Raw genomic sequence first — 22,571 nt, 5'->3', positions numbered from 1 at the left:
AAAGAAGAAGAAGAAGAAGAAGAAGAAGAAGGAGGAGAAAAAAAAGAGGCAAATGTGTCCTCCAGACAGTTTTTTAGCAACATGGTTTCATTCATTTAAATCAAATTTGTGCAATAAAATCACATCTTCTCCTCATAGCTCTTTGTTGCTATGGCGATGAACTCCCACTCACACCGTTTTCGCCTCGGTCGTCATTGGCTTTTAATCTTTTTCTTGCCCACTAAAGTCACCTCATTGAGTGCGTGCTCCACGATGAACTGGGCAGACCTCTGGGGGGGAAACAAAGACGCCGGCTGAATGCCATTGTTCCCCTCCCCCGGCTCCATCGGGTCTCCCTCTTCCCATTAAGTGGTAGTTAGCTAAGCCGATAAGGACTAGTTGCTGTGTATCTCCCGAAAGCACTGATTAATACATTGAGCAATACGCCGTATATTTGGCCCACTTAATCACGACATTCAGGACGTTTTTTTTTTATGAGCTCATAATAAATAAATAAAAAACGGCTTATCTGCCAGCGGAGATAATATTCCAGCGGAGAAACATCTTTCTTTTTTTTTGGAAAACCGTGTGAAGAAAACACAACAATCTCCGAGTAACACGGCTTACCTGACCAGAATACGTGAAAATGATTGTTGCTCCTAATAAGCAGTTTGCCGTACGGCAAAGCGGCGCCTCCAGGTACGCAACAAGGGCAAGAAGAAAAGGGGTGGGGGGGGGGGGGGGGCTAGTAACTAGGCGGAGTTGTGGGGGGATGGAGGTGTGGGGAGGTGCAACCAGAGAACAATTCCTCATCTCCGACTGTCAGAAGCCATCTATCTGAGGAAGTGAGGCCGGTTTCTGATGGGAGGGAGAGTGCTGATACGTGTGTCCTCACCCTTTGGTAATTTCACACATCAAAGGGAGAGCGCCACCCGGCAGCCAGAGAGAGAGAGAGAGAGAGAGAGGCGGCCGCCGCCGGAATTTGGAGGATTTTCAGAGATTTGCTCGTCGAGCACCAGAGAGAGGGGGATGATAGAAGAAGTAGAAAAGTGAAGAAGAAGAAAAAGCTCAATGATATTTTTTGATCCTGTGAATATTTGACTTTCATGCCGCAGTAGGCTGCGCGCTCGCATCTGCTCATCCGCCATCACCACCGCCCTCGTTGCTATTTGTGTATTTGCCTCGGAGGCTTACACAATGCCAAGCAGCAGCTTAGTGACATGTTTTTTTATTATTATTTAAATGCCTCTTAAATGACACTCTAACGGGTCTTACCAATGAGATTAGATTATGTTACTGGTACAAATGAACCTCGAGTCTTTACACCTACCCTTCAAGGCATTAGAGGAAGATTTAAATTAAACACTGTGTACTGCTTGTAGAATGTTGCCTGGGATTAATACCTCTCTCTCTCTTTCTCTCTCTCATTCCCTCCCCCTCCCCCCCACCCCGTGCCCCCTCTCAGTGTTGGATGTGTACGTGTTGAGCACCGACGGGCAGGTGCAAGACTTCCGGTTCCCCCAGACGAATAAAGGCGGAGCGTCCCTCCGGCTTTCCTCCAACACGGTCAAAGTCAACAGCAAGAATGGTGAGAAACATGTTGCTGCGGAAACATGTAGCCGTGGTTCATTTGATGCTTCCAGGCGTTGACCGGTGAAAAAAACGTTTCGCAATAAATAAAAATCCCACCGAGTTTATATGCTGCTTTAAAAAAAAAAAGAAACACTGATAGAATGTATTCCCACTGCCAGGAGACCAGTGGGGCTTTCTGTGTTTTTTTACGGGTTGTTGAGTTACAGAAAATGTCATGGTGGCCATATATATATATATATATATATATATCTATGTATATATATATATATATACATGTATATATATACATGTATATATATATATATATATGCATATATATGTATAGGTGTATATATATGTATATATATGTATAGATATAAATAAATAAGTAACATGTGTATACAGTATATAGATATATATATAGATATATATATATAAATGTGTAACATATAAACATGTATATAAATAATTAATATATATATATATATATATGTGTGTGTGTGTAACTTATTCAATCTCTCTTTCAAACTGATTGTTGGAACAGTGAAAAGGCTATTATAATAATTATCGAACTACTTATTCAAATAATTCGAGCCCACACGGCTAGGAATAGTTTGAGGGGACCGGTATCGTCATTTGCGTCTCGAGAAAGTGTATCGGCGTGGTTCCAAAGATGTGTAGCTGTCCCTTTAAGGTTCGGCGCATTGGTACAATGACTGAATACCCCTCTTATCACCACAGGGATCGTTTGTAACCCACTTGTTTCTGCTCCCTCTGCGTGTCTCACGGTTGCTTTATTGCCGTACGCAGGTGTCGCCAAGCTGGTGTTCGTGCTCTACAAACACCTGGGTCAGTTCCTCAGCACGGAGAACGCCTCGCTGAGGTGGCCGGGCGACCCGAGCAAACACAACCTCTCCCTCACCGTCAACTCCCACATCCTGTCGGCCTCCATCACCAAGGAGTCCAGCCGGGTGTTCGTGGCCGACCCCGTCATCTTCACGCTGGAGCACCTGGATGTAAGCTCTTCCTCCCGAGACTCGCGCCACACCGCACGCCAGAGCCGGTGCTGCCAGAGCCGGTGCTGCCAGAGACACCGGAGCAGCTGCGCGGGCTTTTCTGCAGCGCGAGGGGGGGTGGGGGGGATGTAGAAAAATACGGAGTAAAGAGAAGGCGTCCGTTGTTTCTGCCCGTGTGTTATCACGAGTGGTGGGACGAGTTGAGTTAGAGTAGGGGGTCGTGCCAGAGAAACCTTTTTATTTAATTATTCTGTCACCTCTATACTTTCATCAATCAATTGTAATAGAATAATAAATAAAAAATATATTCAAATTAATCAAAATGTAATGCTAGTTGGTAAAACACACATGAGCGGGTGCACTGACATCCTGTTTCTCACATCTAGAGATATGAAATACACAGTGTGTGTGTGTGTGTGTGTGTGTGTGCGTGTGTGTGCGCAGCCATGCATATTGCAGTGTATACTCATATATGTTACATCATCCGTCTTTTCCAGAAGGAGCACTACTACAATCCAAACTGCTCCTTCTGGAACTACTCTGAGCGGAGCATGATGGGGTTCTGGTCCACTCAGGGCTGCAAGCTGCTGGACACCAACAAGAGCCACACCACGTGCTCCTGCAGTCACCTGACCAACTTCGCCATCCTCATGGCCCACCGGGGAAACGTGGTAAGCGGCGGCGATGGGGGCGGCGGGCGGTTTAACACACGCACCTGTTTTTTTCCCTCCTTCTTCCTCCCGTCTCGCGTTGGTCGTCCTTTCCGTCTCGCTGATGACGGATCCGTGCGCGCGCGGCACGGACAAGAAATTTCAGTGGAGATAATTAGATTATCGCCGGAGGAAGAAGGTAAGGGGCGGGGGGTGGGAGGGGAGGGGGTGGACAAGGAGATAAGGAAGCGGGCTGTCACTTTAAAAGAGCGAGATTGTGGATCAGGCGATAGGAGCGGCGTTACCGTTATCTAATGCTCCTCCACGCGTACGTCCATGAGAATCACGGGAAACGGCATATTCCTCAGCCTTAACGTATGTCCCCCCCCCCCCCCCCTTGAAGTGGTGCAGGATCCATTTGGTCGCGGGAAAAGAAGAAAAAAAATGCAATTACAATCCAATTACATGATAAATAGCATGTGCAGCGGTAATAAATGCGGGGGGGGGGGTAAGTTTGCGGTGTGTTTAATAACACGTCCCGTCGCACGAGCTCCGTCCCCGTCATCTGTCTCAACCGCAAACCTTCACCACAGCTCCCGACCAGAGGCCCCGGGGCCGGGCTCAGCCTCGCACCAATTCTCCCTGCACATCACCTCAACTGCCACTCCTGCCCTCAAGAAAATTACAAAGATCACAGGAGGAATTGCCTCACTTTTTTTTTTTTTTCGGTGGGGAGGCCACCGTGTCCGAGAGTGATGTATTTTCTTTTTTTGCATGGTTGAGTTTTTTTTACATTTGCCTGCTTCCCATCTTGAAAAGCGGCCCAGTTTTAGTTTATTTTTAGTTTTTAAACACGCCGTGATTTGAGAACCCACGGGTGAAACTGATCAGAGGTCAAATGGATACCTCCCAAGGTTATTATGGACTTCCATCCCTCCACTGCAACTCGACTGGGAAACGCAGAAGGGATGTTAGGCTTTAAAAAGACTTTTGGAAGATATTTAATTGATCTGCCGAATTGAAAACCTGTAAAAGTCATGGAATTTTAAAAATAGTTATTTCCAGGCCTGGAAAAGTCACAAAAGTTTTGGAAAAGTCATGAAAATGTGTCATATTCACATGTTTCCAACCGAGTGTGAAATAATTTAGATGTTTTTGACGCTCGTGGCGCAATATTTCTTTTCCGAGCCGCGAGTGAACGCACCTTAACTGAAAAGTTTCGTGGCCATAGCAACAATAGCTCAGCCATAATCCAATATCGTGGATACACCCAGATTTCACAAAAAGTTTCATCATGGAAATGTGGTTTAAAGTCTTGGAAAAGTCTTCAGAAATCTATTGGTCAACATGTGTATGAAGCCCGGAGGATTCATAACAGACATTTTTTTGAACAGGATGGAATGATCACAGCGTGAGTTTTAAAACACTGTGTGTGTGTGTGTGTGTCTGTCTGTGTGTGTCTGTGTGTGTGTGTGTGCTTCTCTGCAGGGGGCGGGCAGCGTCCACGAGCTCCTCCTCACCGTCATCACGCGGATGGGCATCGCCGTGTCCCTCGTCTGCCTCGCCATCAGCCTCTTCACCTTCTGCTTCTTCAGGGGGCTGCAAAGCGACCGCAACACCATCCACAAGAACCTCTGCCTCAACCTCTTCATCGGCGAGCTCGTCTACCTCGTGGGCATCAACATGACGGAACCAAAGGTACCCTTTGATGTTATATTTATTTATTACGCTGCTTTAAACGCATACATTTCTCTTTCAATTGGCTATAAAGTGGCTGCAATGGTAGAAAATACCACACACACATATATATATATATATTTATAATATAAATATATATATATATATACATTTATTATATATATTTATAATATATATATATATTTATAATATATATATATATTTATAATAAATATATATATTTATAATATATACAGTATATACAGGACTCAGAAAGAAAAATTATTAATATTGTGATTTATTTTTTTTTTTTAATGCAATTAAAAAAAAAAAAAATGCATGCATTCTTTCATTACAAATCAAACTGAAAATATGCAAGCCTTTTATTCTTTTAATATTGCTGATTATGGCTTACAGCTTAAGAAAACTCTAAAATCCTATCTCATAAAATTTTAATATTTCCTCAGACCAAGTTAAAAAAAGATTTATAACAGCTGAGTGTTTGTCAAGGCTCAGGAAACCCTTGCAGGTGTTTCGAGTTAATTAGACAATTCAAGTGATTTGTTTAATACCCTACTAGTATACTTTTTCATGATATTCTAATATTTAGAGATAGGATATTTGAGTTTTCATAAGCTGTGTGCCATAATCAGCAATAAATCAGAATAAAAGGCTTGCAATATTTCAGTTGATTTGTAATGAATCCAGAATGCATGACATTTTTGTTTTTTTAATTGCATTACAGAAAATAAAGAACTTCATCACAATATTCTAATTTTCTGAGACAGTCCTGTATATATATGTATATATATTCTGCATCTGCTTGTTCTAACACTTGGAAGATCTTTTGATGCCGCCTGTGAATACAATATTTAAACTCTAGCGGAAGGGTTTTATAGTTTCTTTCCAGGCCATTTTATATCAGATGGAAAGATTCTATGCATGCTTGATTTTCATACGTCGTTCTCCTTCCTCGGTTCTATCGTTGGAAACTTCAGCAAAAGTGAACAAAAGCTCGGTTGCACAATGTGCATTTTTTTTACCGGCGGCCAGTCGCTACTCGGTTAACTTGTACATTCTGTACTCTTCTACTTCCCCGGTATGAATTATGGACGTCTCCGTACGGTTTAATATTGCGGGCCGTTTTTTGAGTTGAGCTCATTTATTGAATCAGTGCCATTTAGGATAGAAATATAAACAACGTCAAAATCTCAAACCATCCTATTATTTAGATTTAAAAACATTGCTCAGCAGCTCATAAAGCCTTCTGAACCCGCGGAGCAGATGCGGAGCAACATTAGCAGTATTTCTGCCCACCTGATAAATGTCGGGCTGACGTTCGCTCTCGTTTTAGCACAGATTTTTTTGTCTCTAAGGACTCCTGAGGGAGAGATTTGGCTCTGTGGCGGCTAAATGCTCCGCTGTGTTCTCCCCCGTCTAGTCACTAAGTTCCTCTGTGTTGCGGGCAGGTTGGTGCACAGTGGGTTTATCAAAGGAACAGCTGCATGCTGCTGCAGCAAAAAAATGATGAGCTGGCCAGAGAAAAAAAAGAAAAAAAACCTTCCCCCCCCCTCCATAATGAAACTAAATATTGATTTGAGCAGCTCAAAGCATCGTTAGATCCTCTAGACCAGGGGTCAGGAACCTTTTTGACTGGGAGAGCCATAAAAGCGAAATATTTCTAAATATATTTCATTGAGAGCCATATAGTATTTTTAACGTATAATAAATGAAATTGTGCAGGTGACTTTTTTTTGTGCTCCGCGCCGGCATCGGAGCTCTGCGGCCCGCGAGCCGAGAAGTGTTAACACGACACGTAGAGACAGAAATGACATGCTGCTGTGTAGAGACGATCAATAACAGACGTTTAATTTAATAGAAGAACAAAGACGTCTTTAAGAAAAGGACCTTAAATTACTTCTGCTGTAATCTGGCGCGATAGAGAAAATTACAGGGGGGCGGGCGGAGATTATTCTTTTTTTCAACTCAAAATTGTCTGGCAGCCATATGCCGTCACCGGAAGAGCCATATATGGTTCCCGACCCCTGCTCTAGACATTGTGATCGAATTCAACTCGGTCACCTAAACCTTTAGACTGGTCGACAAAAGCGTAAAAAGTGACTCCTAAAAGTCCCGTTCCACCCCAAAATGTCCCTCCGAAGCGCCCTAACCTGCCTCTGCGTGTGTCTCCCCCGTCAGCTGGTGTGCTCCATCATCGCCGGCGTTCTCCACTTCTGCTTCCTGGCGGCGTTCGCCTGGATGTGCCTGGAGGCCGTGCAGCTGTACCTCATGCTGGTGGAGGTGTTCGAGAGCGAGTTCTCGCGCAGGAAGTACTACTACGTCTCCGGGTACCTCATCCCGGCGGCGGTGGTGGGCATCTCGGCCGCCATCGACTACCGGAGCTACGGCACGCAGCGGGCGTAAGTGGCCGCGTCTTCCAAGGGGATTGTTCCCTCTGCGGGAGAACGACGGGGAGCATGAGTCACCCCTCCCACCAATGAGCAGGCACATGTGCGCTAATGATCTCCACAAGGAGAGTCGTGGTACGCGGGCGCCCGGGTGACAGGGGTGGACATTCCAGCGGGCGGTGTGCAAAGCTGCGGCTTTAATGAACACGCCGGCGGGCTTTTTTTTTTCTTCTTTCCATGTAGATAATTGCCCACCTTGTCAAGATAAAAACAAGTTATGCTCTCTTCTCTCTGCTGGTCTTCATCCAAGCAGCGAGCGACATGATTTGTAAGACTCCAATCCTCTTTAATATATGGAATTCAAGCAAATGCTTATTAGGAATGGGGTTTTCTCTCCCCTCCCCCCCTCTCAAGTCAGTTATCGCTTAACCCTCCTGGTACCTTTATATTTACTGACATATTTTACCCTCAGGGTCAATTTGACCCCAGCAATTAAAACCTCCAGAAAATTATTAGAATTAATATTGTTTCCCAAGTTTAAGTGTGAGGTACTTTATGTTTGTTTGTTGACTACCTAAATAGCCCTTTAAATATATAAAAAAGTTGATATTTCTTATATGTTTGACACAGTGAAAAACAGCCTGGGGTCAAATTGACCCCGAAGAACACCGACGTTAAACATTGAATGGGGTCAAATTGACCCGAAAGGTAACAGGAGGGTTAAATCCCGTTTCTTTTTCCTGGCGATAAACACGGAGCGGGGTGCAATTCCTTCTCGGGGGGCCGTCTGCAATGCGGTGTTTACACAGCCCGACAGCCCACAGGCGAAGGCCGTGAAGTCACGAGTCCTTTTCAGACTGCAGCTCTCCTCGTGGCGCGGGGCCAGCGCCGCCTTCAAGGTCGGCTTCTCTTCTCCGCGGAGTCTCCGTATCGGCCGGCCGGCCCTGCCGCCGCCCGATCGATGACGCTCAACTTATGTTTTGGCAATGAGATAATTTAATGAACTGAATATCACTTTTTCTTTTTGCGCCCACTGCAGATGCTGGCTGAGGGTGGATAACCATTTCATCTGGAGCTTCATCGGACCTGTAACCTTCATAATTGTTGTAAGTCGTAGTGTTGTGCGTTTTTTCTCTTTTTTTCCATCTTCTTCTTCTTCTTTCGTCTTTTCAAAGAAAATCCTTGCGAAGAGTCTATAGATTTTCCCTCACTCTGTACCGGCAGCCTCTTAGCGCTCTGCTTTCTGCGATCAATTTGCATGAAAGTAAAGTGGTCCCATTACAGCTGACACGAGGACATCAGTGTCCATTCAGCTATGAAATCCTCCCGGATAAAATCTGAATCGGTGCGCGGCAGCAACTCAAAGCTGTTTGGTGCTCGCTTGTTCATTCAGAGAATACTCCCCCACCCCCCCCCCCCCCCACCCCGCAATCAAGAGGAGGAATCGGCTCAGGCATGAAGGTCACTCGCTCAGCGAGGAAACAAGGGCGATGGTGGGTGTGCTGGTTGTGGTAGTGGGGCATGGTATAGAGTGTGTGTGTGTGTGTGTGTGTGGGTAGGTGAACATGGAAGTAATGAGTGGGTGGGCCAGACAACCATTATCACAGCTCAGAGCCCCCGCTGAGGATCATGACACGCGTCCACCGAGCTAATCCCGGCGCACGGACGGACGTCTCCGTCTTCACCTTTTAATATTTGATGCGGTGCAGCGGGTTTTTCACGGTGTCCACACACACACACACACACAGATGCATGCACGCAGACTCCCCCCCCTACGCACCAACCCCCTGAACAAACACGCGGCTGCGTATCCTTACAGGCGCCTTTGGGTGACATGCGTGTAAATCTGTCCGTAGGTTGTAAATAAGTGCTGCGTCGTCTTTTTTTTTTTTTTTTGCCGCACATTTATTTATTTTTTTGGCAGCGGAGTGAGAGACCTGAATATTGTAGAGGACGGCTCCTTGGAGAGCGGGAGGGGGGGAGGAGTGCCTGTCTGTCTGTCTTCCACATCACCGAGGATCTGACATGGTCAACAAACACAGACACTCTGGTGAGAAAGGCAAGGCAGCGCCTCTACCACCTCAGGCAGCTGAGGAAATTTAAAGTTTCCCAGAGGATCCTTCAGTCCTTCTACTCTGGAGCTGTAGAGAGCGTCCTGACAGGAAGCATCACAGCCTGGTTTGGCAACTGCTCCGCTCAGGACAGGAAGGCTCTGCAGAGAGTGGTGCGTTCGGCTGAGCGCACTATTGGAACTACACTCCCCACCCTGCAGGACTTGTACACCAGGAGGTGCAGAACCAGAGCCGGCAGGATCATGAAGGATCCTCACCACCCCAACAACAGACTGTTTCAGCTGCTGCGGTCAGGCAGGCGCCTCCGTAGTCACGCTGCAAGAACAGAGAGACTGAGACGGAGTTTCTTTCCTCAGGCCATCAGGATTGTGAACTCCGACCTCACCAGGACCCCACATAGACCACACAACTGCCCTCTTAGGCACACACACACACACACACACACACACACTTACTGTAAATATTGTGTTGTTTTTTATTTGTAAATAGTGTGTACTTGTTGCCCTTGCACATTCCTGCTGAGCATTGCCACTTTCATTTCACTGCACACCCTGTGTGTGTATGTGACAAATAAAACATCTTGAATCTTGAATCTTGTGTCATCACTTGTTAAATGGCTCTCCAGCCACTCGACTGAAACTCTGCGTGGCTCTAAGCTGTGATCTAAGAGCCTCTTTCGGTCTCCTTACACACTCCTTGTGGTTTGTTTTTTTACACTCCATCTTTTCCCCGTTGATGTTGTTGGTTTCCATCTGCTTTCCACTCTTCGTTTCTAGTTAACCCCCCCCCCCTCCCCCCCTTCTGTTACCCCGTTTACGAACATATGTCGTACGTAAGAATGCAAATCCTTTTTGTTTTTTGCTTATTCACGAGTAGACAACGAAACGCCTTCTGATAAACGGAGACGACGGCGAGATCGCCGCGCTTTCGTTTTCTCGTCTCACTCTCACTTCTTCCTCTTTTCTTTTTTTCCCGCCGTTGCAAAAAAATGCACACTCTGAGAGAGAGTGTTTTAATAATGTCCACACAAAAAACCACGCACGTGAAGTTGCTCCTCGAAGGTTTACGGCGGAGTCGGTCCAAACCTGAAGTGCCTCTCTGGATTCTCTCCATTCTGAAACACGAGTCTTTCCTCTCCTCTTGTTTTTCCCGTGGCTTATTCTTTTTCTCCCTCGTTCTGTTTGGACTCCATCGGATACACATTCTTGTGCTCGATGAGGCGTTCGCTCTTTGCCGTTGACTTTGACGTGGAAGGCCAGAGCCGCGTGAAGAGGACCGGAGGAGTTAACCTCTCGCCGGCGCACTTTATCATCCGCACCGAGCCGTTGAGTTATGATAATCCTCCCAGTCAAGGTATGCTGGTGTTGACGCTGACCATCCAGCCAAAACCACGATACTGTAGATTAACTGATGCTTTAAGCCAGTGGGAAACATAACTACGGGGGTATATAACCAAATACATTTACTTTAGAGCAGATGTTATATGTCAGTGGGAGATATTGTCCATGTTGTGCTCCACTAGGGTTATTTAAGAGCTGACAAATTAAGAACAGATGAAGATCTTACAGATGATATCGTGTTACTGATGAGGAAAAACGATGCGTTGATTAATCAACGCTCGACGCAAAATCAATTAACAACCGTTATGAAAATAGTCGTCTTTCACGGTTCCCGAGTCCGATCGGTTTTTTTACGTGAAATATATACAAAACAAACATTGTGCAACTGTGATCCTCACCGGTTTCTGACCCTAACCCCCCAAAAATAATTAAAATGAGTTCCGGCGTGAACAGTAAAAGCCTTCATTAATAATCCACCGCTGTATTGTCTAATATTGTGACATTTTTGAGTATTTCTGTTCCGCGCTTCAAGTTCTTCTGATTACATGCATTCCCCCTGCAGGAGTATTTCCTCGGCGCGATACTCTCGCCGAAGTGCGCAGCGGGAACCGGACGCCGCTCTAAGTGGCGCCTGTTGACCGTGATGCGCGTCTGTTTTGACAGGTCAATGTCATCTTCCTGCTGGTGACCATGTTCAAGATGGTGAAGCACTCCACCTCCATGAAACCCGACTCGTCCAGGCTGGGGGGGATCAGGTGAGGGGTGTAACTGTGGCCGATCAGGTGGCCGCTCTGTGGTGTGTGTGTGTGTGTGTCTGTGTGTGTGTTTGTGTCTGTCTGTGTGTGTGTGTGGAGGTAATACGCACCATTACTGCGTTTGCTTCCCCTTCTGGAAATTTAAAAAAGCCACATTTGACCACCACATTTATTTGATTGGCTTTTTCCTCTCGTCTGAACCAATATTCCTATTTCTACCCTTCCACATATTTTTTTATTTCATCCCGTATAATGACGGTGCCCTTTTTCTTTTTTTTCTCACTTTTTCACGATTTGCACCTTTTTTTTCTTCTTCTTCTTCTTCATAACTGCATTTCTGACCTCTCGGTATCCATTCCGCTCCTATATATACGCCGGCGTATTTTTTTACAGGCGTATTCCACCACACGCCTGATAGATTTAAAGAAGGTATACATTTTATTTATTAATTTAAACCCACATAAGAATTTCACAAACCGATTATACTTGTATAAAAGGGGATGTGACAATAAAAACTTGAATTGAATTGAATTGAATTGAACCCCTCCCCCCACCTTTACAGCTTCAAGCAGCATGGGTTCGATGGAAAAAAAATGAAAAAAGGTTCCCCGTCCGTTTCTGTGCCGGGTTCTCGTTCAACAATGCGTCTGACAGCGGGCCGACGCGTGTTACGTGGGCGCCCATTCCTCGACAGCCGCTCTGATCTCGGTCCAGAACGACGCCATTGACACATCTTGGGATGCTGGGTACTCACACCATCAGTCAAAAACCCATTAACGGTCATTAATTACATGACATGTCGTTTAGCTGACGCTTTTATCCGGAGCGACTTACAAGCACGTTACATTCATACACCGCAGACGCAGCTACAGGGAGAAACCCAGGGTTAAGTGTCGTGCTCAAGGACGCATGGACTAGGGCGGGGATTGAACCGCCAACCCCCTGATTGAAAGATGGACCTATAGCTTCGATCCTGATGGACAGAACCAGTTTGGTATGAATCGGACCCAGGGTGTAGGAGAAGTCGCCAAATCTGTGATTTTCACCAAATTCAAAATGGCCGAAAATCGCTGACTCACAGTTATTAGGATCCAGCTCAAATCAGCAATGTAGGGTTATAAAAAACAAAAAAAACAACTGGACGGCCAGTCCTACGGGCCGTCACCTTCATTTGGTCCCGTCTCCTCGCTCCTCGCTCGCTTCCCAAAGCCAGTAAGGGATAGCCGTCGTCATCGACTGTGACGTTATCTTATTTCCTCTCGGGGTTTTTCCTGGAAGCCGCCGAGAGAGAGACAACAACAAAAAAGAAAAGAAAAGAGGAAAGCTGCAGCGTCGGCACGCTCTGAAAGCCAACAGCGCCGAGGAGGGAGCGGGGAAATGGGATTTTGACTCGGTGTCAAATACCCAACGCACATTCATTCCAAGTCTTTGTATCAGCAGAAGTTTATACGGCAATATGCAAAAGAGATTTTAACCAGCTGCTCCCCGCGAGCAGAATGGCCGCCGTCTCTCATCGTCGTCTTCGTCGCTCTCCGCAGGTCGTGGGTGTCGGGGGCCTTCGTCCTCCTGTGTCTGCTGGCGCTCACGTGGACCTTCGGCTTGTTCTTCCTCAACGAGTCCTCCGTCGTGATGGCGTACCTCTTCACCGTCTTCAACACTCTGCAGGGGATGTTCATCTTCATCTTCCACTGCCTCCTCCAGAAGAAGGTGAGAGTCCACGGCTCGTCTTCAGATTGAGAGGAAGAAGGTTCTTCGGGCTTCTGACGTGTTTCTGTTGTTCTTTAATTAAAGAGGAATGCATCACTTTTAGACATTCTTTAATTTGATTGACCAATCCATTAATGAGTTCACGGAAGAAAAGAAAACACACTCGACGGATTAAACGATATTTATAATGGAGTCAATTAATCACATGTTCAATTGACGGAAATGTATTCAGCAACTGTTTTCATAATCAATTAATCATGAAATTAATCTGTGTCTGAGAGTAAATTGAGGTTTGGGGGGGGGGGTCTCAGACATTTCAGTCTGTCAAGACGAGACAAAGAGAGCCCGTCACCTTTTGGCTCGGGAAACGTTTAGAAAGCGAAATGATTAAATTAGGAACAAAATAATCTGTCGTCAATCAGTTTGAAGCCTCGCCGTCGTAGAACTCTTCACGTTCCTCTCCTAATCTAATCGCGGGACGTCCTCGCTTTCCACGAGCGTCTCCGTGCGCGCGAGCGTCCGAGTTTATTATCCCCCGTCCTCACGGAGCCGGCATTTAAACAGCTGTCAGCCGGATGGCATTTGGTAAAGATTAGGGATTTGCACCCCCCCCCCCCCCCCCCAGTGGAGGGAGAGGAAGGAAGGAGAGGAAAGGGGGGGGGGGGGGTCCGTGTGGCTCAGCCTCAGTCCTGATCTTGTTTGTGCGCCCCCTCCCCCCCCCCCGGCAGGTCCGCAAGGAGTACAGCAAATGTTTCCGTCAGTCCCGGTGCTGCGGCGCGCTGCCGTCGGAGGGGCCGCACCACGGCGCCGCCAAGACGGCCACGTCGCGCTCCACGGCCCGCTACTCGTCTGCTACCCAGGTGGGTGTCCGCCGAGGGGGGGGGGGGTATTCAAATTGATTCCAGTGCATTTATATGAGTGCTTTGACGTGATGATGATGATGTTCAGTTTTTAATTGGGAGAAACTTCCCATTAAACCCCCCAAGACTACTTCTACTTCTTCTTCTTCTTCTCCTCCTCCTCCTCCTCCTCTCTCGTTGTCATTAGCGAGACAGTTTATTAAGACACCGTTCACTACTGTATGTTTGAAAACTACCCCGTCTAGATGTTTAATGGAAATTACTCAGCCTTTTTTTTTTTAAACGATGAGAGGTTGTTATTGGTAACCCGTCTGTAAAGATTTATGTCCTGAGACCCCAAATGGCCTTTTGGCTGACAGCCACAGAGCGGCCGGGGAAGTCGGACAGTATTGATAATCGTGCTCTCGGCGCATGATTTGTGGACAATAAGCAACATCGAGGATTTCATCCTTTTATAAAAGACTCTAAAGCCGAGGTTCTCTCATAGATACGCAGCTTAAACCCTCTCAATGGAAATGTCACTGCGGTACTTTGTGTCACATTTCAGGCGCCACTTTATGATGTTCGCCACCATTATGTGAGGGAAGATGGCATGGATTTTCTTTCTATTTTTCATGAACGTATTTAATGTTCTCTTTGATTTCTTTATCGTCTTTTCATACCCGTTTCCATGACCCCGTTTGAATAGATGAAACGGAGAGAATCGTGAAAAGAAAAAGTGTTGAATAGGTACGCAGCGGTCTCTGATCCCTATGATCTCTACTACGACTCGACTCGTTCTTCCTCAGGAGAACTTTTTTGGGAATTTGTGCTCCAAATTCTGGTGAGAAAAAAAGAAAAAAAGAGCTGCTGTGGGCCCATGCTTCAAATTACAGTTTCCTAAAAAAAAATTGTTATCGCGCCTGCAAAGCCTTCGTTTCACCGGAGCAGGACCAAGTCATCGGCAGGGTGCACGCTCATTAAATTAAATCCCGCGTACACGGAAACCTTCCGTGGCTCCCGGGGCCTCCGAAGCGCCTCGGATAACCCCGCCGCGCCGCGCTCTGATCTACGGCTGCTTCTTTTCTTTTTTCCCTTCCCTCTCCGCCCGCAGAGCCGCATCAGGCGGATGTGGAACGACACGGTGAGGAAGCAGTCGGAGTCGTCCTTCATCTCGGGAGACATCAACAGCACCGCCACGCTCAACCAGGGTAAGCAACCGCTTCTTGCGCCCGCCACCAGGAGGGAGAGGGAGAGAGAGGGAGAGAGAGGGAGAGAGAGAGAGAGAGAGAGAGAGAGAGAGAGAGAGGGAGAGAGGAGAGAGGGAGAGAGGGAGAGAGAGAGAGAGAGGGAGATGGAGAGAGAGAGAGAGAGAGGGAGAGAGGGAGATGGAGAGAGAGAGGGAGAGAGAGGGAGAGAGGGAGAGGGAGAGGAGATAGGGAGAGAGAGAGAGAGAGAGAGAGAGAGAGAGAGAGAGAGAGAGAGAGAGAGAGAGAGGAGAGGGAGGGAGAGAGAGAGAGAGAGAGAGGGAGAGAGGGAGAGAGAGAGGAACGCGAAGCGCACCTTCCTTTGCGAAGTCTCAATAAACACTTGGATGCAGCGAGACAGGGAAGAAGAAGAAGAAGAAGACAACGGGGTAAACTTAGACAACACGGGATGCCAGCGTTGATATTAGAGTCACAGAAGAAGAAGAAGAAGAAGAAGAAGAAGAAGAGGCCTGATTTAAAGTTGCATTTCTCTTTATGTTAAGAAGGAAAAACGGTGTTAAATGCAGCGTGTACCAAAAGTTCACAGCGTTTATTTCTTCTTCTTCTTTCCTGCTCTGGTCTTAAAAGCCGACGGTGGAGGTGTGACATTCAGCTTGTTAACGGAGGAGGTCTGAAAGTTCAGGTCTCATCGTCGGAGGTGGAGGTGGAGGTGGAGCAAAGTCAGGCGGAGGTCACAGCGAGTCTCTTCAGAGCGCCCCCCCCCCCCCCCCCCTCGTCTGGAGGCGCCGTGCCAGACAACATTTGGCCGCAGTTCAGATTTTTTATTTCTTTTTTTCTCTCGAGTTGCCAGCACAACGTTTCTCATCCCGACCGACGGAGCGCCGTGATTACGTTCTGGAGGATTTACACGTGATGATAGGGGACGCTGTTCTCTTCGCGGCGGGGCCACTCAGCCGTTGTTATGTCTCGTGTCCCGACTGGACGCGTTTGTTTGGACGGGTTTGTTTTCGTTCGCGTAAACACCGCCGCTGATTGTGCCGCTCGCGCTCCGCTCCGCGCTCGTCGCCATGATGCTGTTTGTCAGCCGCGTCGGACGAGTGTTTGGATAACGTCTCGCTCCTCTTTTTCTTTTTTTCTTCGGACCCGCGTTTCGACGGCCGCTTCGGGTCCGTAATAGAAGGCAGACGGATCGCGGGTCGTAAATCTTGATTTTCATTTTTTTTTCCCGCGGTGTCAGCCGAATGTCGGGGTTTGTTTACGTGGACCGCCTCAGACCATAAAGTACAGAACCTCAAGCTCTGTTCTCAACTGTTTGTGTCCCCTCCCTCTCTCCCTCTCTCCCTCTCTCTCTCTCTCTCTCTCTGTTCCTTTTATTTCAGGGATGACTGGCAACTACCTCCTAACTAACCCCCTCCTCCGAACCCACGACACTAACCCTTATAACAACCTCCTGGCAGAAACGGTGGTGTGCAACACCCCCTCTCCACCCGCCTTTCACTCCCCAGGTGCACACCCACCCTCCGCTTCTATTCTTGCATTGATCTATTGTGTGTGCGTGTGTGTGTGTGTGTGTGTGTGTGTGTGTGTGGTACACTTATTCGCTTTTTTGGGCAGGTTGAGTAAGACGAGCCGATCGATGCCACTCCTCTCACGTCTCGTCTCAGCCAGTTAGCGTAGCTTAGCATAACGACCGGAAAACAAAGGGGATGCAGCTCGCCGGAAATCTGCCCACCTGCATCGAAAGAAGAAGAAAAAGCCGACCGATTAACTCATGAATTAATGCGTGCAGAAATTCGCCGGTTTCCACGGGAGTGTTTCTCGGCTCTTCGGCAGTCGCTCGGCAACCGGCGACCACTCAAAATATCAAAATTATTATGTTGTCACCTCCTTTTTTTTTCTTCCCGTCCAGATTTAAAAGGAGGGTCCTCGTAGCCACGCTAGGTGTTCCTACCCGTTTCCAGTCTTTGTGCTAAGCTAACCGGCGGGCGGCTCAGTGAACCGACGGGAAGGAGAGCGGCGGTAATCACCTCGTTCATCATCTCCCCTGAGCGTCTCCCCTTTGAGTGCGTCGGAGTTATTAAAAACACGAACACTCTCGAGGCCTCTGACACAACACGCCTTAAAAAAAAAGGAGAGAATAATCACTCCAGATTTACACGTTTGCTTTTCTTCATCCCACCTCCCGCGTCTCTCTCGTTCTCACCGGAGCGAGTCCTTTTGCCGAGGAGGTGAAGCCACGTCGCCGTTCTCTCATCTCCTCTCAGAGATATGAGCTCCGCTCCGGGGTCACGATCGTTTACGCCGATAACCTTTATTCATCCGGGGGAAGCGGGGGGGGAGGGGGGGGATCTCGACGAGCCGTTCGCCGTCGTTGTCGAGTTTACGTCCAATCAGAAGGGTTTAAATCGCGCCCGTGTTGGCGGTGACCTAGTTCCTCCCCGGCAGAGCGTAAGAAACCCAATCAAAGAGGAAGGAGAAGAAACGGAAGCTCGTGACGCAATGCGGGCGGATCCATCGCCCTCAGATACTCCCGGGCATTTGATGATAAAAGAGAATGTACAAAAAGCGGCGGTATGGCCCGAAAGTGAGCGAAGGAGCGGACGTCTGCGCGAGGAAATCAAAAGACTTTATCTTTTTCTTTTTTCCCTTTCTTCTTGAGCTCGGCGGCAGGCGGCGGCGGGCGGGTCCGTGCGTTGCCGTGACAGCCGGAGCGCTGCCGCCCCAAAGTGTTTACCTGCCGATTCGTCGTAGTAATTACACGTGAGCGTCGGAGCGGCGGAGACGGATTCGATGAATATGTATTTAACGAGCGCGGCGTTTTGAACGTCTAAACATAAATGAACACCCTGTAGACCCCCCCCCCCCCCACACACACACACACACGCCTCCCCTGAGAAGAAGAACCGCTGCATGAGCCGGGTTCACACACACACACACACACACACACACACACGCGCGGGAGGAACAGGAAGCCGTGACATATGGAAAGTAGTTTTGAGGCGACCAGGCGAGCAGCGTGACACACAAATGTCAAAACCCCGGCGCGAAGATCTCCGACCGAGGAGGAAATGCGCGCCGAGAGACTGTCGAGTTCCACATGAGCTTCTTCTGCTCTCTTTTTTCTTTTTCTTTCCCAAAATTTCGCCCGCTATAGTCGTTACGTTTAGCTCCCGGAAAGAGAGAGAGAAAGAGAAAAGCGGAGCGCCGCGTCGTCCGTTATGAGTGTATTAATACTAAGTAACCCGCTGCAGATGTTCCACCGACGCGGTGGAACGGGTAAGCAGAACATCTTGGACGGATCTCCGCTGGAACGCTTCCCAGAGTGCAGCTGTCCACTTGAATTCTGTTCCCATCCTTCTCCCCCTCCCCCCCTTCTCGCTGCCGGTTGACAGTACCTGGCTGCTGCAGTATAATCAACGCCGGCACACGAACACGTGCACATTTGGGAAGCAGGGGTCTATTTAGAGACTCAGGCCCCGCCCCCTTTTTCTTTAATTTGCCCCTTTTTGCTCTTTTCACTCGTTTCCTTTGATGTTGTTTTCGAGCTTTTCTTCCTCCGTTGCTCTCATGCATCTTTCTTTCTTTTTTGACACCTTCGTTTGAAACCCGAGAGTCCCGGTACATGTTCCCTGTGTTTTATTTTTTATTTTATTCATTTATTTTGCTTTCTTTCTGCCCGTGTCGACCTCTCCGTAAAGCCCTTTTTCACTCGCAGGCTCACCGCGTACTCAAATAAATCCAATCGTCAAATTAAAAACAAAAGCCCCGACGACGCTTCCCCCGTCATCCGGCGCGCGTGTGTGTGTGTGTGTGTGTGTGTGTGTGTGTGTGCGCGTGCGTGTGTGTGTGTTGTTTTAAATTTTTCTGAAAGTGAAGAGCGCATCCATAAAGAAAGATGAGGATAAGTTCCTTCTCTTCCTTTAAAAAAACTGAATTAATAAACGTTGTGCTTGCTGCTGAAGCTTTTCTTTCCCCCGCTGCGTCCCGGGTCCAGTCCGTCCCCAAAGCTCCGAACAAACCGGCTCCCCGCCGCGCCGCCGGCCATTTTGAATCGATGCGCCAAATTAACGTGAACGGCACCAGGACGCGACGAGTCGGACGGACTGAATCCGGGCCGGACGGCTCTGATTTCTCTGATTTCTTTTATTTCTGCTGCAAAAAAAAAAAAAGACAAGGCATCTGTTTTACTTTTTGTTGTTGTTTCTTTTTGTTTTGTTTTTGTGTTGCACATCAGCTGCTCTTAGGCCAGAGAGCCTGAGCAGACGCACTTGATGTGAGTGTTGGCAAAGTGAGTCATCGTGTGTGTGTGTGTGTGTGTGTGTGTGTGTGTGTGTGTGTGTGTGTGTGTGTGTGTGTGTGTGTGTGTGTGTGTGTGTGTGTGTGTGTGTGTGTGTGTGTGTGTGTGTGCGGGACCCCGGTGCAGAGCAGGCCATCTGTGTTCCACATTACTCTTTTGTCTCGCCTTCTTTTCTTTCTTTTAACAGGTGGAATGTTTTATTCATTTGTGGGTTTTTTTCCTTCTTTTCGCGTCGCAACACTTCCCTCATCGGCTTGAATTCATTTATTCATTTGACTCCCGCCCTCCTCCCCGTCGCTCTGTGTGTGTGTGTGCTGCTCACGTTGCTCCCTGTTCATCATCGTGTTGCTCTGTGTGTGTGTGTGTTTTGAAAGTCATCCTTTTGTTCTCATTTCTCCCAATATTGTTCAGGATAATCTCTTAGATTGGCTTCAATGATATTCAGCCACAATGAGGACGGACATGGACAACAACAAAAAACGTTTCCATATTTGCATCAAATTTAAATGAACCTCCAGAGGTCAAAGAGTGCCGTGTCCTGAGCAGTATCTCGTTGTTCTACACACACACACACACACACACGATGAAGTGATATCATATCTCACGCCCCCCCCTCGGCTTTTGTTGCAGGACAGCACTCTCTGAGCCGCGGCCGGGACCTCAGCGCCATGGACACCCTCCCCCTCAATGGCAATTTCAACAACAGCTACTCCCTGCGCGACGACGCCTATGAGAGCGTGGCGGCGCGCGGCCCCGCCGGCGAGCACCTGGGCGGCCTCCGCCTGGACGACGTCGCCTTCGAGAAGATGATCATCTCCGAGATCGTCCACAACAACCTGCGGCCCCGCGGGGGGGCCCCCAGAGGCCGCGACCACCAGAGGGAGCCGGAGCGGGCCGGCGCACCGCCGCCGCACGCCAGAGTGACCGCGGTCGGGGGCGTGGCCGGCGGCGGGGGCGGCGGGAGCGGCAGCGAGGACGACGGCGTCGCCGGGGTGGCGGCGGCGGATCGCGTCGCCGCCGCCGCCACGCCCCTCAGGAGAGGAGGAGGCCACGCCACCTTGGAGCTGCTCCTGCAGCCCCACCACAAGGAGGTGCTGGAGGCCCCCCTGCTGCCCCAGAGGACTCACTCCCTGCTCTACAGCACCCAGAAGGCCCCCCGGCGCCTGGAGGGGCCCGGCGGCCACGCCTCCGAGGCTGTCGCCGCCGCGGAGGACACGGGCTCCCCGTCGCCTGGCAACAACAACGACAACAACAGAGACTCCCTGTACACGAGCATGCCCAACTTGAGGGACTCGCCCTCGGCTTCGCCGTACACCCCGGAGGAGGAGGAGGAGGACGGGGAGGAGGAAGGGGAGGAGGAAGGGGAGGGGGAGGAGCTCTCCTCCTCGCCTCGGAGCGAGAGCGAGGACGCGTATCACAAGAGCATGCCGGAGCTCGGCGACGCGCCGCAGCCGCTGTCCTACTACCACATCAACCGAGGCACGAGCGACGGCTGCATCGTCCCGCCGCCCAACAGCGAACAGGAAGGGGAGGGGCCGAGCGACGGACAGATGCAGCTCATCACCAGCCTCTGAGCCGCCTCCCCCCCTCTCCCACCCCCCGCCCCTTTTTTTCTTTGCACAGGTTTTCAACAGATGGCTGCTTTTATCGGTCGATGTCAAGAGAGCCGGCGAATCGTCTGGCTCTCCGCGTGCCCCCCCCCCTCTCTCCCCCTCCCCACTTCCTGTTAGGACAGGAAGTGAAATGTCGTTGGGTGGGGGGGGAAAAAAAGATGGAAGAAAAGACTAGTTTTGCACACAGAACGTGGACTGTGAAAGAGGAAGGAGGAGAGGAGGACTCACACGGGAGGCACGGCTCTTCTGGTGTGCCGTCGAGGAAATAAGGGATGAAAACAATAATAATAATAATAATGACTTTGAGCAAAGGAACTTTGAACCTCCGGACATATTCGTGGGGGGGTCTTTGCAGAACCAGGGTCTTTTTAGTCATGAAATCCAGAAGTAGAACTGGTGTGTGGCTCGGTCGGGACTGTAGAGTTTAAGAAACCACTAATTCAGACTCAGGCCTTATATTTTCTCTATTGCACATTTAACTGTTGTCAAAGTAACAGCTAAAGAAGATATATTTTGCTGTACCACTAGTGTAAAAATGAAGAAGAGGAAGAAGAAGAGGAAGAAAAAAAACCTGAAAGAAGAACAAGCATCAGTAGTTATTGTTAATAGGATTCTTCAGACCCATCAACATGGTGGAACCGTTTCCCTCTCACACTCGACTCGTTGTATTATGTTTAAATATGAGAAGAAGAAAAAAAACACCCCAAAAAATCGTCAAGAGATTCCATCTGAAATCACGCTCATGTCTCTGCTTGTGAAGTGCTTCTTGCTTTCATGAATGATGATTTTTTCTTTTTATTATGATTTTTTTTGTTGCCATCAGTATATTCGTTAACACCTCCTTTTGGCCACGCACACAGATTTGGAGTAAATTTGGAAACTCGTGTAATTTATTCGACTTGAAAAGGAATTGTCAAGTTTTTTTTAGAAGACTTATGTTCACGACCGATGCGATATTGCGGATTTTTGCGGACATATTTCATCCTTTTGACACTAATTAATTTATTAACTGAACGATTCAAGAGGAAAAAGGAAGAAGTAAAAGAACATGGTTGGAAAGTGTGAACAGTTGTTGCAGCACTGATTAGGTTTCATTTTATTTCTTTTGTAAGAGTCCATCATCAGCTGGTATTTAATTCAACTCCTGTTTGATATCAAATAAATGTGAAATTCTTTTCTTGTTCTCGGAGGTCCGTCTGCTTATTCGTGCGTTTAAACAAATGAGCCGGGATCCGTCTCGCGTCGGGGAATTTCCATATTTATAGTTACTGTCAACAAATCCCACGAGAAGACCCGGCTGCAGGAAGGAAACACGGAAATGACTTTAATAATGCAAAATACATAAGGTAAATATTCTCCTTTTGGCTGAGGGAACCAGAGGATGAAAGTTATTACATCGCAGAAAAACTAAATATGATGTTTGTCTTTAAAAAAACTG

At 48.2% G+C, this 22,571-nt stretch overlaps 1 protein-coding gene across 13 annotated transcripts in view; it reads left to right on the top strand.

Annotated features, from left to right (window-relative positions):
- The window catches only part of LOC130198302 (adhesion G protein-coupled receptor L2-like), a 151,808-nt gene extending 129,492 nt beyond the window's left edge, over positions 1-22,316 (top strand). For 5 of the 13 annotated variants that reach the window (XM_056421429.1, XM_056421432.1, XM_056421430.1 and 2 more), the window contains 12 exons: positions 1,445-1,567; positions 2,362-2,567; positions 3,065-3,238; positions 4,706-4,915; positions 7,094-7,314; positions 8,342-8,408; positions 11,378-11,469; positions 13,008-13,176; positions 13,905-14,036; positions 15,130-15,226; positions 16,603-16,728; positions 20,151-22,316. In XM_056421429.1, the coding sequence (XP_056277404.1) occupies positions 1,445-1,567; positions 2,362-2,567; positions 3,065-3,238; positions 4,706-4,915; positions 7,094-7,314; positions 8,342-8,408; positions 11,378-11,469; positions 13,008-13,176; positions 13,905-14,036; positions 15,130-15,226; positions 16,603-16,728; positions 20,151-21,094 (2,561 nt within the window). In that variant the 3' untranslated portion in view covers positions 21,095-22,316. Of the gene's footprint in view, positions 1-1,444; positions 1,568-2,361; positions 2,568-3,064; positions 3,239-4,705; positions 4,916-7,093; positions 7,315-8,341; positions 8,409-11,377; positions 11,470-13,007; positions 13,177-13,904; positions 14,037-15,129; positions 15,227-16,602; positions 16,729-19,457; positions 19,512-20,150 lie in introns of all 13 variants that reach the window. The other 8 variants (XM_056421440.1, XM_056421439.1, XM_056421434.1 and 5 more) reach the window with 5 other exon arrangements.
- Positions 22,317-22,571: the final 255 nt, after the last annotated feature.

Source organism: Pseudoliparis swirei, chromosome 8 (genome assembly GCF_029220125.1).
Source record: "Pseudoliparis swirei isolate HS2019 ecotype Mariana Trench chromosome 8, NWPU_hadal_v1, whole genome shotgun sequence".
In the NCBI taxonomy this organism is placed as follows: domain Eukaryota; kingdom Metazoa; phylum Chordata; class Actinopteri; order Perciformes; family Liparidae; genus Pseudoliparis; species Pseudoliparis swirei.
This window is presented reverse-complemented; position numbering and strand designations above follow the sequence as displayed.